We start from the raw sequence: 17,106 nt of genomic DNA, 5'->3' as shown, positions 1-17,106 counted from the left end.
TTTGTGATGTGATATTTACTTGATTCGTAAGCCGTACTATGCTGTGCTCTTCTGGGCTTGTCATAGTCCTTTGAAACACAGCCCTGCACATCAAACGAGCAAGCTGTGTAATCTGCTTTCCCTCATAATGTAGAGCCATGTAACTGTCATCAATACAGGCAGAACAAATCTAGTTGAGGGATTTGTGGGCTACTGTGCGAATCGTGGTGTTCCAGGAATTTGCCCATGCTTACTAATAAGTTCCTGTATTTGAATAGGAATGGGAACATGACGGTACCACAGAGCTGATCCGATGTCCACTGCCATGATTTTCCCTTTTTTAACAAATTATACCAGGGCTGAGCAACGACAGAAAAGGCAAGAATACGGTTACATCAGAATGCAAACTTGTAGTTCCAGCATACTAGATGGATTGTGCCCAGATGCTTTCTGTTCCAGTGTCTCTGGTGCAACAGAGGCAGCTCCTCTAACCCACCAGACTCCTTGGAATCTACCTTCTTGTGCTGGCCCTTGGCACTTTGATTCTGGGACTTTGAGTCCAACTTGATCAGTGTTTCCCAAATGGTTTTCATTGTCTCTCTAATGCTTTCTGTCCCTTCTCACCCGCTGAGGATTCCATCAATGTACCGATACACTGTGATGCCAGGTGGAATAGATCTGTGCTAAGACTACAGCCAGAGCATTGTGAGCAATAGCAGGGCAGTGTTTATATCCTTACAGAGGCCTATTGAGAACGTACTGAGTCCCTTTCCAGGTAAAGGCACGCTGGGCTTTATCTTGGATGTGGAGCGGAATCTAGAGGAACATATCTCCCATATCAAAAGGAGCCTTCCAAATCAGGGAGGCTCCCTGTATTTGTGTCACCAGCTGGGTCTTGTTGGGCACTAAAAGGGAGTTAGCATTTAGCTTGCGGCTATCGAGAGTTAGGTGCCATTGCCCGTAAGGCTTTCTGACTGGTCAAAGCAGAAAACTGTATGGAGAGTGGGCTCTAGTGCTGATACCTCTCTTTTCTAAATGTGCCACCACCCCATCCATAGCGGAGTTTGCTGCTGCTGTCAAGGGGCATTGTTTTAACTGGTAACTGGAGAGCGAGGAAGAGGTGTGGATGGTTGTAACAGACAAATTAATTTCCCTGTTCCATTTTTCTCCCACATCCACCCAGTAATTATGTGGGGCTCCCTATCGTCTTCCTCATCTGCTGTCACCAGAGAAGCAAAAGACCATACAGACCAGCCAGGCGTTTTCCTGCACCGACCATATGGCAGGTCAGATCCCAAAATGTTACTCTCAGCTTCTCCAGCGAGCAATTCTGCATCTGCCATTTGTTTTTCCTGGCCGGGGTAGCCATAAATTAATTTTGGCCACTTAGCTTTCCTTACTTACTCCCTCTATTCCGGTATACCTTACTTTGCGGCAGCCAGGTTGTGTAAGTAATGCCTTGGCCGGGTCAGCAGTGACTACTGACATTTGGACAGCTCCATCAATTAAAAAGTGCACAGAAATTTTTTTGATCCAATTGGAATACTGAGAAGGGTTTCGGGGCCTTTCTCAGAGTGCCATACACTGCATAGTCATGTGTCATACACAGGTTTGGTTACTGGTTTTTCACTTCTAATGCAAATACGTATGCATCCTCAATAGCACTACTGATGTGTTTTACCTAACTACGCATGTTCTCCAAGCAGGGTCTTGGCCTCTTTCGGGTGGAACTATTTGAGTTGGAGGTCGCCATCTCCCACTGCCGCAATTATCTTTGTCCTATTTTTAACTCATTTTCTGTTGGTGTCAGTGGATCCCAAGACCTTACCAGCTTGTGTTCTCTTGCTGCCAGAACTTTCCTCATTGGAAGGCTTCTTCCTGCGCAACGTAGCTAACGGTGTTCTTTTCACGACCTGGTCTTTGTTTCTCACCCCTGCCAAGGCTGCCTCCCTTGATGGGAAGTCCCTTCATTTGAAACTGCTTTAGAGAGTGGGTCATGTCGGTGGAGGTGTCACCTAGACAGGGGAGTGTGGAAGGTCAGTTCTCTGCATGCGGCAGGGGCTGCATTAATCCCTGTGTCCCACTGCGTGAATGACCGCAAGCAGAGGCACTGTGCACGGAACATCAAGCCTTTAATGAATTAAGAAGGAGAGATATGGGAGAGGGCTGGGGCTGTAGTGGGCGGGTGCAGGTCACACGTCACAGGGATCTGTGCTCCACACCTTCTCTATCAATATATCAACAGCGGTCAGGGCAGTGTGGGGCACTTTGTCTCCTGGAGTCCCTCAGGGTTCTGGCTCACTTGGTGAGCACGGAGTCGCTGTTGGGTGCCCTCTGCTTGCTGCCGCCCACCTGCTGCCCACTACAGCCCGCAGCTGTGCCGTCCCTGTCCAGGTTCCCCTCCCAGAGGGTTTTGGAGCTTTTTGCCACCTAGCAGACCACCATCTTCTTGCACTTCCTGGGTGTCATGCTGTCTCGTAGGGAGGTCTTTAGCATCCTGGGGGTACCAGCCAGTGCAGGGTGCTTGGCTTTTTTGCCAGCAGCCTTGCTCGATCTGGGCACCACCCGTCTGGAGAGGACACCCAGTGGTGACTGCAAGTGGGTCAAAATGACCCGGGGCTGCCTCTGCAGTGCCTCCTCCACCAATTGGGCCATGTGGGGCAGATGATGCTGAGCGGCAGCCGTGGGTCTGGCCAGGGGACTCTGCAGCAGGATCTGCAGGAGACTCTCTGGGGGACCATTCTGGGGACCCTCTGGTCTTCTGGTCTTTTGGACCCTTCTGGTTTTCTGGACACTTCAGCTCTCCTCTGAAGTGTCCATCGTACCCACCTGAGAGAGCTCCATGGGACTCCCTGGCAGGCAGGTGGGGAGGAGCGCTGCCAGCCCACCCTGCTTCCCCTTGGGGTACAGCAAGGGGGTGTGAGAAACTGCACCGGTGAGACCCACCATCGCCATAGCAGATGTGTTTTCTCAGCATTGCTATGGCAGGAAGCTCATGCCATCACCACAGTGAACGATCTGTACGTCGTTAAGGCAGGAAGATATCACTGCTACAGAAGAGATTTAAGGCAGGAAGATCACACCACTGCCACTGCAGAGGTTTAAGGAGGAAGCTGACTGACGCCATGGAGCAACAGGGGAGGCTGATCCTGCAAAACTTAACCAAACCCCTGTGCTTGTGCCCAGACCGGGGGTCAGGGGGATAAAGGTACCTGGAGGCCCCTGAGGAATGTTGGGCACGTACACCATTGCCGGGTGGAAGGTGTGGTGTAGCAGAACAGCTTGTAACAACTCTATAAAAAAACGGAACCACCTAACATTGGATGGAACGTTCTGCCACTGGACTTGGAAACGAATCGGACTGTCGGGATGCTGCAGCTCCGGGTGGTAGCTATTGCTCTGAACTCTTTTATTTTTCCTTCTTTCTTTCTTTTCTTTCTGTCTTTCTCTCTCGCTCTCTCTCCCTTTGCATTCACAGACTGATTGTTGGGCAAATAAAGTTCCTTGGCTCTTGACTCTGTTTTGAGTCTTAATTCTGTTCCCAAGAAGACAAACAGAACAATGCTCCGGTCTCAGACCAGCATGCGACAGGGGGATGTTGCCACCTTCCACCAGGAGGAATTGGTGTCCTCCTGCGTCGCGGCCGCCAATTTTTTCTTTTGGACATTCGCCCTCCATCATGTACTCCAAGAGGTCAGGTGAGGGTGGTGGTCAAGACATGGACATCAGGGACACCACTGTCTGTGTCTTTGCTGTCCCCTAGCCCTGCAGTCACTGTCTGCTCTATGGAGCAGCCACCATTTGCCACGTTTTCTGAGAGCTCTGGGAGCTTGTTGAGAAGGGTTGTCAAACAGCAGCTGTTGAGAACTTTAGGGAGCTCCAGGATGCTGTCAAGCCACGTGAGCGGGTCACTGCTGTCCATGGTGGACAAATGCTCATCCTGAAACTGATGCTGTCCTCTGCCAGCTCAGGAGAGGCCTCATTGAAGGCATCTGGCCACAGCTCGGGCAGGTCCAGGGGCTTCTCTGGGCTTGCTGGGGTGGTCCCCACTTCTCAAAAATGACAACAAATCCAAGCCACCTCCAGGGCAATGCAAGCTTTCCTTGGCACGGCCACCCATCTACGGGCTCTGCCCTCCCAGACCTCACCTTGGGGCTTTGTTGTGGTTTTGGCAGAGGGCAGCATGCCAGCAGTGACTGGTGGTGGCATGGTCGGAGTGTTGAAGCTCATGCCGAGCACCTCTGACACCATCGGCAGCTGGAGGGGGAACCTCTCTCTTGGGGGAAGCAAAGGGGGGTGATGGGGTGAGATTCTGGCCGGCAGAGCTGGTTGGGGGTTACCCGGAGGGCAGGAGCACCACGAGGAGTTTGCTGCAATATGTGCCGTGGCGGCTGGCCAGTTGGCATTTGTTGGGGCAAACAGTGTTCTGTCCCCATGGCGATCATTCTACCAGCACCTGCTTCAGCCAGCGTTGTGATGGTTTGACTTTTAATTCTGGAACAACTGCCCATCTCAATGGTTTCCCATCCTGCTGATGCTTTCCTGTGCTCAGTGCAGATTTCCCATTCCCACCGTAGTTTCCTGTTTCAGCTGTGTTTTGTTTTGGGAGTTGAATTTCATGTGAAAGGGGAAGACACGGGGCCAGCACCACCAACCCTGCAATGCCAACATCTGTGTGCTGGCCAGCCTTCCTTGAGGGTGGAGTTGGGAGGGGACCTTGGGGTACTTTTGGGTTGTTTTTGTCCTCTCCACTCTCTGGTCTGGGCCAGAGGTCAATCTTGGTCTTGCTGTCAGGGTAGCAAAGCTGTGTGGCGTTCACATGCCCCTTCCTGGGGAACGCTGGTGGGGCTGTACTGGGGGTCTGTCCTGGCTGTGGAGAAGCATCATGGGGTAGTGGGCAAGCACCCTTCCCTACGGGGTCTGCCAGTGCAAGGGGTCCACCAGAGGTGCGTGAGAGCTGCAAGGAGCCTTCCCCTGCACCTCAACGTTTCTCTTGAAGTGAGGGGCCCAAAATGACAACACAGTGTCTTAGGTTTGGCTTCAGCCATTTACAAGGGGTCGAACACTGCCTTGGTCCTGCTGACCACACTGTTTCTGGTACGCCTTTGTTCTGATACAAGCCAGGATGATATTGGCCACCTGGGCACACTGCTGGCTCATGCTCAACCATCTGTCAACCTGAACCCTCTGGGTACTTTCCCACCAGGCAGCCTTCCAGCCACTCTGCCCCACGCCTGTAGCGTTGTGTGGGCTTGTTGTGACCCAAGTGCAGAACTAACACTTCTCCTGGTTGAACTTCATACAACTTGACTCATTGAAATTGTCCAACCCGTGCAGATCCCTCTGCAGAGCCTTCCTGCCCTCAAGCACATCAGCCCTCCCACCCAACTTGTCGTTGTATGCAGACTCACTGAGGGTGCACGCAATCCCCCTGGCCGCATCATTGATAAAGTTCTGGAGCAGGACTGGCCCCAACACTGAGCCCTGGGGAACACCACTCCTTATGGGCCGTCACCTGGATGTCACTCCATTTACTACCACTCCTGGGGCTTGGCTGTCCAGCCAGCTTTAACCCAGCATAGAGAGTTTCCCCTCTCAGGAAAGTGTTCCAGCCCCTGAGCATCTCAGTGACTCTTCACTGACCTCACTCCCAGTCATACACATCTTCCTTGCTGTTATGGGGAGAAAGATTGTCTTCCCTTGCTTCAGCTGATGCCCATTGCCTTCATCCTCCCATCATGCACAAGAGGCATAAACCTGTTTGCCTTTTCTTGCTGATATGACCCAAGAACACATGGGAAAGCTGTTATCAGGTGTCCCCAAAACCTCTTCTTCTCCTGGCTTTGCACCTTTCAAATAAGGCCAATGGCATCCAGGGCTGCATTAGGAAGAGCTCTGCCCAGGGGCTGGTGGAGGTGATCTTTCCTCTATACTCAGCCCTTCTACAATTTGTCTTGCTGACTTGCCCTTCATTTCTACTTTACCAGATTCACCCATACTTGACTCAAAGATGTTGTCCAGAATTTTCACCACTCCTACATTGTCTTTTTGTTCAAAACAAGTCCATGAGAGCATTTGTGCCATGTTGGTGAGGGATCATCTTCCGCTTTCTCTTCAACCAAGGCCTTCAAGTAAAGGTCTCTTTCCCTAGCAGTCTAAAGGAGATGTTGTTCTCCTTCTAACCTTCATCAGGAGGTTCAGAGAATGTGAGCAGAGGACCATTGTACATGAAGGAGTTAGTGATGAGTGTCACAGGAAACCTGAGCAGGCCTGTGCTGTGCTCCACGTACCTCTTGGCCTTCAGGCTGTGCTGTGCTGAGTGTGTCCCTGGGTTGCAGGACAAGCCATATTGGAAGAAGAAATCTGCAGGAAGCTGCTGGTGAATGGCCAACCGCTCGCCCTTACCTTTACCTGGGACTGCAGTTACCAACTCCCAAGTGAACATCTCCTCTTAGAACACGAGAAGTGATGACTAGAATGGGTTTCCCTGGCAGAAAGCACTTGAAGGTCTCACAGGAGACAATGTGGGATAAGCCTTCTGCAGGCAGGATCTGCACAACTTGCTGCACCACTCTCCCAACACTGTAAACTCTGTGTTCCCGGCCTCGGAAGGGACGGCATACAGCTGACACGGTTGTCTCCGTGTGAGGAGAGTTTGCTCTAACCAAGGCCATTTGAAATGACACTTTGTCTCAGAGTCCAAGTGCCTTTCTTACTGCAGCCATAACCAGCTGGGCTGCTGATGGCCAGTCCCCCAAGGAAGCTGGAGACTCCAGGGACCTCAATCTTGCCAACATGGCCACGTGCCTCCAAGTGGCCTATGAGCTTCTCAGATGTAATAGGTGTCATAATGATAGCCCAGATCATCAGCCTTCTTGTGGCCTTGGTTACTCCTTGGTTAGCGGTTCCTGAATATGAGAAGGCAGTGATAAAGGGATGCACAGCAATGGAAGAGATGGCCAAGGACCCTGCAGGTGCCATGAAGGCTCTGCAGGAAGAAGTGTGAGAAATAGCCCCTATAGCTGTGCAAAATGGAATGGCATTAGATATGAAGCTGGCGTCTCAAGGCAGACGCTGTACTGTTGTTAATACCGTTCATTGCGTATATGTAGATCAAAGTGGGGGAATTTCTACAGATATAAAAAAGATTTGTAAACATCCTAGTATTTTTCATGAGTTCCCGAAAGTTCACACCTTTTATGGAATTCAAGGCATTTGGAATACGCTGACATCCTGGTTTCCTGATTTACAGCTCTGGGTTAAGAAGTTCATCTCCAGATGCCTTTCTCCTCTTCCTCTATGATCACGCCAATCCATTTTACCTATGCAGCTTCTCCTTTAAGGTTCAGAGAGGAAAAGTTGGACTGTCTTTCAGTAGTGTCTCTAATATTCCCTATGGGCAACTCTTCAGTTGTGGCAATAGACCTCATGGGGATCTGCTTGAGTATCTGAGAAATGTATTTTTTATTTAGTAGTTTCTAATCCTCTCCCCCACACAGCCCTTGATAAGCAATCCCACTTTTCTGTTTATACCCCGTTCTCTAAGGAAAGCAGGCAATAATTACTGCCAAGCACTTGCTATATTCAGCTGCAGAGTTGGTTGAAGAAGTCTCATGTAAAGTGATGTAAGTCCCATGGGGCTGAGGACTAAAATAGTGGGGCTGTAGAGTTGAGGAGCAAGGCTGTCCACACAGTGTTTAGCTCCAGGGACTGCTTTTCCCACCTGGACACACCTATTAAGGAGACACTCTGCATCAAGAGCAATTGGAAAAGCCTCCTATCACTTCTCCAGAGTGCTCATTACCTGCTTTCCTCTTTCACTGTACTTCTGAAACTTATCTCATTAACTGTGCAAGCAAGACTTGAAGACCAGATGTCCCTGATGGGAGAGACATGGCTTGTCAGGGCTTTCTGATTCGTAATGAGCCCAGGGTGTCTTTGGTGCTGTGAACTTGAGGTCTTCAGAGGAGACTGAAGAAACCTCTCAAGAACACCAAGTCAGAAGCAAACCCCAATGTCCCTGGAAGCATTAACAAGCCCCGCTGAGGGCCACGACCGAGAAAGCCTCCCCATGGCCTTGTTAGAGCCCATCCTTGGAGGCTGTGAGTGCAGGTAGGCAAAGGCGCTGTGCAGGCAGCTCTGCTGCTGAGCAAAGCCTTGGCTTGCTTGATGAAGCAGAAAGGCCAAGCCATGGCCTGCAGCCTGTGGGAAGGTCGGTGCTGTCCCTCACAGAGGGCTCAGGGCTCTTCCTGGGGACCATGGAAGGTGGGGGATCCAATGCAATGTTAAGGACAACAATGGCACAACAACTTCCAGCTTCCCCATGGGGCTGCAAGGAGGCAACGATGACCCAGTGCCATGAGGACAACTTGTCTTCTCACAGGCCTCAGTGTCAGAAACAGCTGCCATAGCCAAGGGGACAAAGAGCTGGGTTCTCTTCATGCTTTCCAGCCTTGCTAAAACACTTTTCCATCTCCACCGCAGGTTGTTCTACATGGTTGGACACCTGCCCCTGTTTCCCTGCAGGCTGTAGGCACCATCTCGCTGCCCTACCTTGCTCTCACCCCAAGAGTTCCATGTGTTCACTGATGTACCTCCACTCTCACCGGCTGTTCCTTGAAACACAAAGCCACGGGCTGATCCAGATTCACTGTGGCTGAGCTCCTGCACCACAGCAGGACCCTTGGAGTGACAGTTCTTCCTCCAGACAGTCACTCTCCATTTTCAATATTACACTTTGTGAAATCTTTTCCTCTCTCCTGCTTTTTCCCACTACCCAGGAAAGCTTTACAGTCGCAGGAACCCCCCTTTATGCAGGGAACCAACAATGTTTGCTTTTTCTCGTGGTCTTTCCCCTCAACAAAGTGAAGTCACCTGCACATGGTCTTCTACACCACGTGACTCCTGCTGGCCTTTCAGCTTCTCCAGGGACATGACCAAGCCACATGCCTGCTGCTGTCCTGTCGTGTCCACAGGCAAAATGGACATGACAGCCTGTACCCCAGCCCTTTTCCTGGAGAGGACCTATGCTGTACCTTGGCAGAGGGACTTCCCCAGCCACATGTTCCTGTTGCTGGCCTGTCACCTCCAGAGACAGAACTGGCCTCATAGGCCCCTTCACAGCCATGCCCTTCTTCCTGCGTTAGGGGTTCCTGAGACCCAGTTGCCCTCCTAATACCGTACCTCCCCATCACCCTCATTCTGGCCCACCACCTGACCATAGAAAAGCAGGCTTGCTTCTCCCTGATTGGTCAAATACATTTCACAAAAGTAATTTGAATGGAGAAACATTCTTCACATGAACTCCTGTATTGGTGCTGACACAATTTATATATGTTCTTTTAGCTCTATGGCTTTTTTTCAGGTTGGACTGACCTCTGGAGATCATCTAGTCCAACCCCCATACTGAGGCAGGCTAAGCTGGACCAGCTTTCTCAGCATCTGGTCTAGGTAGGCTTGCAGTGTCATAGAATCATGGAAACAGAATGATTTAGGATGGAAAAGACCATAAAGATCATCAAATCCAACCATTACCACAGGATAGTCAATTCCATCACTAAATCATGTCCCCAAGCACTGCGTCTATGTATTTCTGAAACACCTCCAGGGCTGGTGATTCCACCGCCTCCCTGGGCAGCCTGTTCCAATGCTTGACCACCCTTGTAGTGAAGATGTTTTGCCTCATGCCCAACGTAAACCTCTCCTGGTGCAAACTGAGGCCGTTTCCTTTTTTCCCTTTTCTCTTGTTATGCGGGAGAAGAGACCTACCCCCACCCATCTACAACATCCTTTCAGGTACTTCTAGAGAGCAGTAAGAACCCCCCTGAGACTCCTCTTCTCCACAGTAAAGAACCCAAGTCCTCTCAGCTGCTCCTCAACATACCAAGGCTCCAGACCCTTCACCAGCTTTGTTGCTCATCTCTGGACATACTCCAGCACGTCAAGGTTTCTCTTGAAGTAAGGAGTCCAAGACAGAAACATGGTGTTCGAGGTTTGGCTTCAGGAGTGCCGAGTACAGGGAAGCAATTCTGACTACAGGGGGTCGATCACTGCCCTGGTCCTGCTGGCCACACTGTTTCTGATACCAGCCAGGATGAAATTGGCCACCTGGGCACACTGCTGGCTCATGCTCAACCATCCGTCAATCATCACCCTCAGGGTACTTTCCCACCAGGCAGCCTTCCAGCCACTCTTCCCCAAGCCTGTAGCGTTGTGTGGGGTTGTTGTGACCCAAGTGCAGAACTGGCACTTCTCCTGGTTGAACTTCATACAATTGGTCCCATTCAGATTGTCCAACCCGTGCAGATCCCACTGCAGAGCCTTCCTGCCCTCAAGCACATCAGCCCTCCCACCCAACTTGTTGTTGTATGCAGACTCACTGAGGGTGCACGCAATCCCCCTGGCCGCATCATTGATAAAGTTCTGGAGCAGGACTGACCCCAACACTGAGCCCCGGGGAACACCACTCCTTATGGGCCGTCACCTGGATGTCACTCCATTTACTACCACTCCTGGGGCTTGGCTGTCCAGCCAGCTTTAACCCAGCATAGAGAGCACGCAGCCAAGCCATAAGCAGGCAGTTTCTGCATAAGAATGCTGTGGGAGATGAAGTCAAAAGTCTTTCCTAAGGTCCAGGTAGGCAGCATGCACAGCCTTTCCCTCACCCACTAGGCAGATCACCTTGTCACAGAAGGAGATCAGATTCATCATGTAAGACCTGCCTTTCATAAACCCATGCTGGCTAGTCCTGATCTCCTGGTTTTCCTCCACCTGCTGATTGATGGTGCTCAGGATGATTTGCTCACAGCCTTCCCTGGCACTAAGACCAGGTTGATCCACCTGTAGTTATCCGCATCCTCCTTCCTACCCTTCTTGTAGGTGGGCACCACTCTGACTAACCTTCAGTCTCCTAGGACCTCCCCACTTAGCCAGCACTGTAGATGGTCATCCCCGTGGTGATGCAGATGAGGAGCAGACCAATTGTTTTCACATTGATCTTGGATAATGGGTTGTCCATAGACAAGGACACTTTCAAAAGCACTTGGTCCTACCTGGACATCAGCTTCACCTGAACCACAGGTCCTCTGGGGCTGCAGAGATATCACTTGCAGCAATGCCCTCTCCTGCCACCACTGCACAGTCCAGCCCTGCATCTCTCTGGTCCCAAGGACAGCATGGTTTGCCTTCCTGCGGGACATCTCATTTCACCTTTACAATGCCACCTGCCAACAATCCCAGCATGCTCTGCAGCAAACTTTTGCTTTCATGGGACCCTGGGCACTTGTTACCCACAGTTATTGTTACACATCTGATCTTGGCCCTGGTGCTACAGCTGAGGTCCAATGCATCTCTTCTCTGACATAAAGACCCTAAATCAAGGAGAGGAAGAAGAAAAAAATTCTTATTTAACCAGCGTGAGGAAGCCTTAGGATGAAAAACCTCACATCTTATTGGGGACTTTAAAGATCCAGTGGGTTTAAATGGCAAGGGTTTAGGAGTACTCAGGGAGTTTGTAGGGCTGGCAAAGTTGACAAGGGATCAACAGCTGACTCCATGTCCATAAAAGACACTTTCATTTGGCTCTGAAATGGACCAGTCACCGCCCAAAGCTGAGCCAATAAGCAATACCAGTGGCACCTCTCTGATAACCTGAGGAAGAGAGGATAAAACACAGTGTGCAGCATCTGTAAGGGAGAGGAGTGAGAAATGTGTGAGAGAAACAACCCTACAGACACCAAAGTAAGTGAAGAAGGAGGGAGGGCAGGAAGAGAGAGTCTTGGTGGGATCCTACAAGCCAGCGGTCAGGCCATCCCCCCCTTCCCCCCCCGACAGTCACAGGACAGCACAGTGACAGTGCTCCTTTAGGTGTCTGCAGGTTCTTTGCATCGGCATTCTAGCACAGCTGACAGATGATCCAACAACTGTGATGCTCAGCTGAATCTGAAACCCTGCATCATCCGTGTCCACCTTGGCTCTCGTAGCAAAGAAATGGTGGAGTCTCGTCTCCCGGGGGGGGGGGGGGTGGGGGGGGGTGGGGTGGTGAGTCAGGAGAGCAGCAGAGTGCAGGTGCCAGGAATCAGGGTGGCAGGCTGTGGCCAATGCTGGGAACTTTCACTGGGCAGTATCGCTCAAGGGGAGAAGAGTGTCCTGCAAGTGGTTGCAAGGAGGCCATGAGGCCCCAGGGCCTAAGGACAATTTACCTCTTCATAGGCCTCGGTGGCAGAGACAATGGCTGTAACCACAAGGACAAAGACTTTGCTTCTCTTGGTGACTCCCAGCCTTGCCAGTGCCCTTTGCCATGTCCATCACAGGGTGTCCTACGCTGTCCCACAGCTGCTGCTTTTTCCCTGCAGGCTGCAGACACCCGCCTGGCTTCCCCACCTTGCTCTCACCCTGGCGTTTCCACACATGCACTGGTGTCTGTCCAGCCTCACACTCTGTTCCTTGAAACACAAAGACATGCACAGATCTTCTACTCCTTGTGGAGGACTTCTCTTACCACAGCATTAGCCCTTGAGTGACATTTCCTCCTCCTGATCTCCACTCTCCACTGTCCGAGATGCACTGTGTGGCCATGCTTCTCTCCCCTGCTCTTTCCTACCTCCAAGGAAAGCTCCACCACCTGGGAAACCACCCTTCAGGCAGGCATCCCAACCCAGCACCCTCCTTGTGCCCTTTCACCTGACCACGCCATGGCCTCACCACGCTCTTCCAAGGCTGCTAGCCTTTCAGCTTCTTGCCTAGACATGACCAACCTGTGTGCCTGCTGCTGTGCCAAGATGTACTCAGGCAGCAGAGATGTGACAAGCAAGAAATAAGCCCCTTCCTGGAGGGAGCCCAGGTCCTTAGGCAGAGGGGATCTCACAGCCCATGTGCCACCCAGGGGCCTTCTGCTGGCCTGCCCGAGACACTGGCAGATGGAGCTTAACAGCACGTGTCCCAGCCATGAGGCAGGGGCTCACCTCTCTGCTCTTTCAGACAGAGGTGACCTCACAGTCCCTTTCCCAGCCACATTCCTGCTCCTGGCCTGTCCCCTCCGGAGGCAGGAATGACCTCCCTGCTCCCTCCACAGCCATTGCCTTCCCACTGGATGGTGAGTTCCTGAGACACAAGGGACCACAGGACACCGTGCTCAGCCACCAGCCTCCCTGTGGCCCAGTGCCTCAGCAGAGAAAAGGAAGCTTCTCCCACCCAACATAGCTCATAGATTTCCTACCAGTGCTTTGAGTGGAGAAGTGTTCCTCAGAGCAGCTGTGGAATTTCTATTGGTACATCGGTGCACAGCTGTACTTCCCGCTCTCAGTTTTTCCTTCTGACCTGAAGGAGCTCTCCAAGGGAAAGAGTCAATGAATCCTAGAATCACTGGGGTTTGAAGAGACCTCTGTAAATCGCCTTGTCCAGCTATCCTGCTCAAGGCAGGGTGAACCAGAGGAGGTCTCTCAAGGGTTCTGCCCAGTTTGGCATCGTCCACCAATGGGTTGAAAAAACATTCTTCCAACTTATACGAGGAGGTAAAAAAGGTATTCAGCACTGCTGGCCCAGGTACTTGCACTATGGGATGTCACTAGTCACTGGCCACCAGAAGGCCTTGACCTCTGGTGACATATGGGCTTGAGCCCCCAGGCAATATTCTCACCCACAATATCCAGCGTTTCTTTACTCGAGATGTCATAATCTGGCTATAAAGAGACTGCAGGAGACCATGTAAAGAACCCTTGCTGATGTGCAGGTACAAAACATCCACTTCCTTCCCCTACACTTACAGGTTCAGCAATGCCTTTCTTGTCCTACAAGTACCTGGAAGTGGCTGCAGGAACATTTTGCCCATCATTTTCCCAGACACTTAGGTGAGGTGGACCAGCCTGTAATTCCCCCAGTACTTTTTCTTGCCTTTCTGGAACAAAGGTTGGATGTCTGCCTTTTGCCAGGACCCCAGAACCTCTCTGATTGCTCAGAAAAATTTCAGGGCACCATCCAGAAAGGGTGAGATAAGCAGACAGGAGCACTTGCAATGAGCCTGCCCAAGGCGGCTGAGATGAATCTCCCTGGGACAGCGCGCTTTCTTCCTGCGGTCACACACAGAAATGGCCGTGCCCTGGGAGGTGTCCCCACCTCAGCTGGCCTCATGCACTGCTGGCGTGGTTGAACCCCAGCCTCACGCACACAGGGGTGCTCAGAGGCATGAGCCCTTCCCTGGCACGTGTGGAGGCAGAGCAGTGCAGCAGACGCAGTGACTGCCTGGCCTCCTGCTGCCCCTGCCAGAGGCTGGCAGCACCTCAGCTCGGGGGTGTCGCGCCCTGCTCGGCACCTCTCGGAGATGGCCCTCGTCATGAGCAGTGGAGACAGGCACCTCGGTTCAAGGGAGCACATCCCAGGGCTGCATTCAGGAGGTTTCTGTCAATACAGAACATTTCATGGAGGCCAGCTGTGTCACAGAGGTGCCACTGCCTGTCCCTGCCTGCGGTCACAGCACTGCCACACAGCACGGCTGTGACCAGGCTGCCAGCGCACTCAGGCCTGGCAGCAACGCAATGGATCAGAAGGAGCGTGGAAGTGGGAAGAGGACAGTACTGCAGAGCCAAGGGCTTCCACCCCCTGGCAGTGCGGCCATGCCAGGACTCTTTTCCCCTCCAGCTCTGCACACAGGAACTGCCCCTGCAGCTCCAAATAGGCCTTGGAGGAAGGATCTCAGCGGAAAATAGTGACTGAAGGGCCCTTTATTTTGTTCAAACAGGCAGAGAGCAGGGCTCTTCATTTACACAGCCACTGGGGCAGAAAAGCAAAGGTGAATTACAAATGCAATGACAGTATTATCATAAGCAAAAATAAACACCACAATCAAAACATAGAAGAGACAGTCTGGGTCTGTAACAAATTATTTTATAATTGCTAGCAGAAGTTTATTGCTTCAGAGGAAAATCCAGCTATATAGTTTGCACACTGCACCCTTGAGCTCCTGGTTCCTCATGCTGTAGATGAGGGGGTTCACTGCTGGAGGCACCACCGAGTACAGCACTGACACCACCAGGTCCTGGGATGGGGAGGAGATGGAGGGGGGCTTCAGGTGTGCAAAAATGCCTGTATTGACAAAGAGGGAGACCACAGCCAGGTGAGGGAGGCACGTGCAAAAGGCTTTGTGCCGTCCCTGCTCAGAGGGGATCCCCAGCACAGCCCTGAAGATCTGCACGTAGGACAGAACAATGAAAACAAAACAGCCAAATGCTATGAAGGCACTAACCACAAGAAGCCCAACTTCCCCGTAGTAGGCCCGTGAGCAGGAGAGCTTGAGGGTCTGGGGGATTTCACAGGAGAACTGTCCCACAGCATTGCTGTGGCAGAGCGGCAGTGACAGTGTATTGGCCGTGTGCAGCGCAGCATTGAGAAACACAGTGCCCGAGGCAGCTGCTGCCATGTGGACACAAGCTCTGCTGCCCAGCAGGGTCCTGTAGTGCAGGGGCTGGCAGATGGCCACGTAGCGGTCATAGGCCATGGTGGTGAGCAGAGAATACTCTGCTGAAATGAAAAAGACAATCAAAAAGACCTGTGCAGCACATCCTGCATAGGAGATGTCCCTGGTGTCCCACAGGGAGTTGGCCATGGATTTGGGGAGAGTGGTGGAGACTGAGCCCAGGTAAAGGAGAGGCAGGTTAAGGAGGAAGAAGTACCTCGGTCTGCGGAGGTGGTGGTCACAGATTACAGTGGTGATGATGAGGAATGGTAGTAAACTATGGTGAATGAGAGAGAATGGTGCGCTTTATGGAGTTGCTACCCAAGGTGGACAATTCCCACAGCAAGCATCTTGAAAATATGGAAGAGATATACAACAAGAAAAGCATGGTCAATGGGGATTGATAGGCTGTTCTGTTCTTGTTGCATGATGTGAGGAGAGTACCAGAGAAGAGCTTGTATCAGGGAAAGGATGGGCTGAGGGAAGGTGACACCTTGTGGGCACCTGTGAAGCAGCCCCACGCCTCATGTGAGTTTTCAGTGCTCAGGGAGCAGCCGAGTGCTTTCCCTAATTGGAGAACAGTTTTGGGAAGAAGGGACAGCATCCTTCAGGCTGGCAGGGACCTTTGCAGGATTCTTGACCAACGTCCTGCACAGAGCAGGGCCAGACCCCATTTGTCAAGGCTTTACCTAAATGCATATTGGTCCCTTTCTGGGAAAGAGGCAGCACACAATCTCTGGGAAACCAATTCCAGCATTTGGCTATTGTCACGTTGGAAGAGTTTCTCAGTTGATGTCCTCTGACCATGTCTGCTTTCAGCCCATTCTCTCATGTCCTTTTTCCTTGCAGCATGGACATGAGCCTGACTGTGTCTTCCTGGGACCAGAGCCATGCTGATGCATGTTCCCCCAAGATCTTCCTTTCTCCTGCCTGGACAAGCCCAGCTGTCTTAACTTCTGATGTGGCAAGTGCTCCACCTCTGACCCTTGTGGTGGGCCTCCAGAGATCTGAGTCCAGTTTACCAATGTCTCTTTTATCCTGGATCTTAGATGTGCTGGATCTATTGTATAACGTGATGAGCAGACAAGCAATAATCATTTGGACTGTCTCTGCGTAGCACAGGATTCTGTTGGCTGCTTTTCCTGACAGCTCATGCTTTGCCTGATGACACCCCAGGACCACCAAAGCCTATCCCACAGAACTACTATCCATCTACACAGCCCCCAGCCTCACTCAGTGCAGGGGCTTAGTCCACTCTAGGGAAAAGACTTTGGACTCTTTTTTTTATTATTATTGGATACCTTCAAGTATCTTTTTAAACACCCCTGCAGCATGTCTGTCCTTTACATTGGCAACCATTCCTTCAGTGCAGTGTCTGCTGTCTTGAATGTGGCGTCATCTACAAATGCTATGAAAAATACCCCTCTCATCTCCTCCAGGTCATCCAAACCAGGCTCAACAGGGCAGGTGGCAGGACAGACCCCAGCAGGACGCTGCTAGCTGGGTGCCTCCAGGCAGAGAACCATGCACTCAACACTTATTTCAGAGACCAACCATCCAGCTGTTTTTATACCCATCCACTTCTGTACCCATGCAGGACACAATATCCTAATGTGGGCACTAGAATGTTGTGGGTCATGATTTCTTAAGCTTTGCTGACTCCCAGTAGAAGACCACCA

General features: G+C 51.6%; 1 protein-coding gene across 1 annotated transcript in view; it reads right to left on the bottom strand.

Annotated features, from left to right (window-relative positions):
- Positions 1-1,839: 1,839 nt before the first annotated feature.
- The window catches only part of LOC129785776 (ubiquitin carboxyl-terminal hydrolase 42-like), a 142,660-nt gene continuing 127,393 nt past the window's right edge, over positions 1,840-17,106 (bottom strand). Inside the window, exons 12-15 of the mRNA XM_055819962.1 lie at positions 6,696-6,887; positions 6,391-6,583; positions 4,128-4,255; positions 1,840-1,994 (exon numbers count right to left, since the gene is read on the bottom strand). Coding sequence (XP_055675937.1) covers positions 1,840-1,994; positions 4,128-4,255; positions 6,391-6,583; positions 6,696-6,887 — 668 coding nt within the window. The remainder of the gene's footprint in view (positions 1,995-4,127; positions 4,256-6,390; positions 6,584-6,695; positions 6,888-17,106) is intronic.

This window comes from Falco peregrinus, chromosome 16, assembly GCF_023634155.1.
Source record: "Falco peregrinus isolate bFalPer1 chromosome 16, bFalPer1.pri, whole genome shotgun sequence".
In the NCBI taxonomy this organism is placed as follows: domain Eukaryota; kingdom Metazoa; phylum Chordata; class Aves; order Falconiformes; family Falconidae; genus Falco; species Falco peregrinus.
Note: the sequence above shows the minus strand (reverse complement) of the source record. Positions and strands in the feature narration are given on the sequence as shown.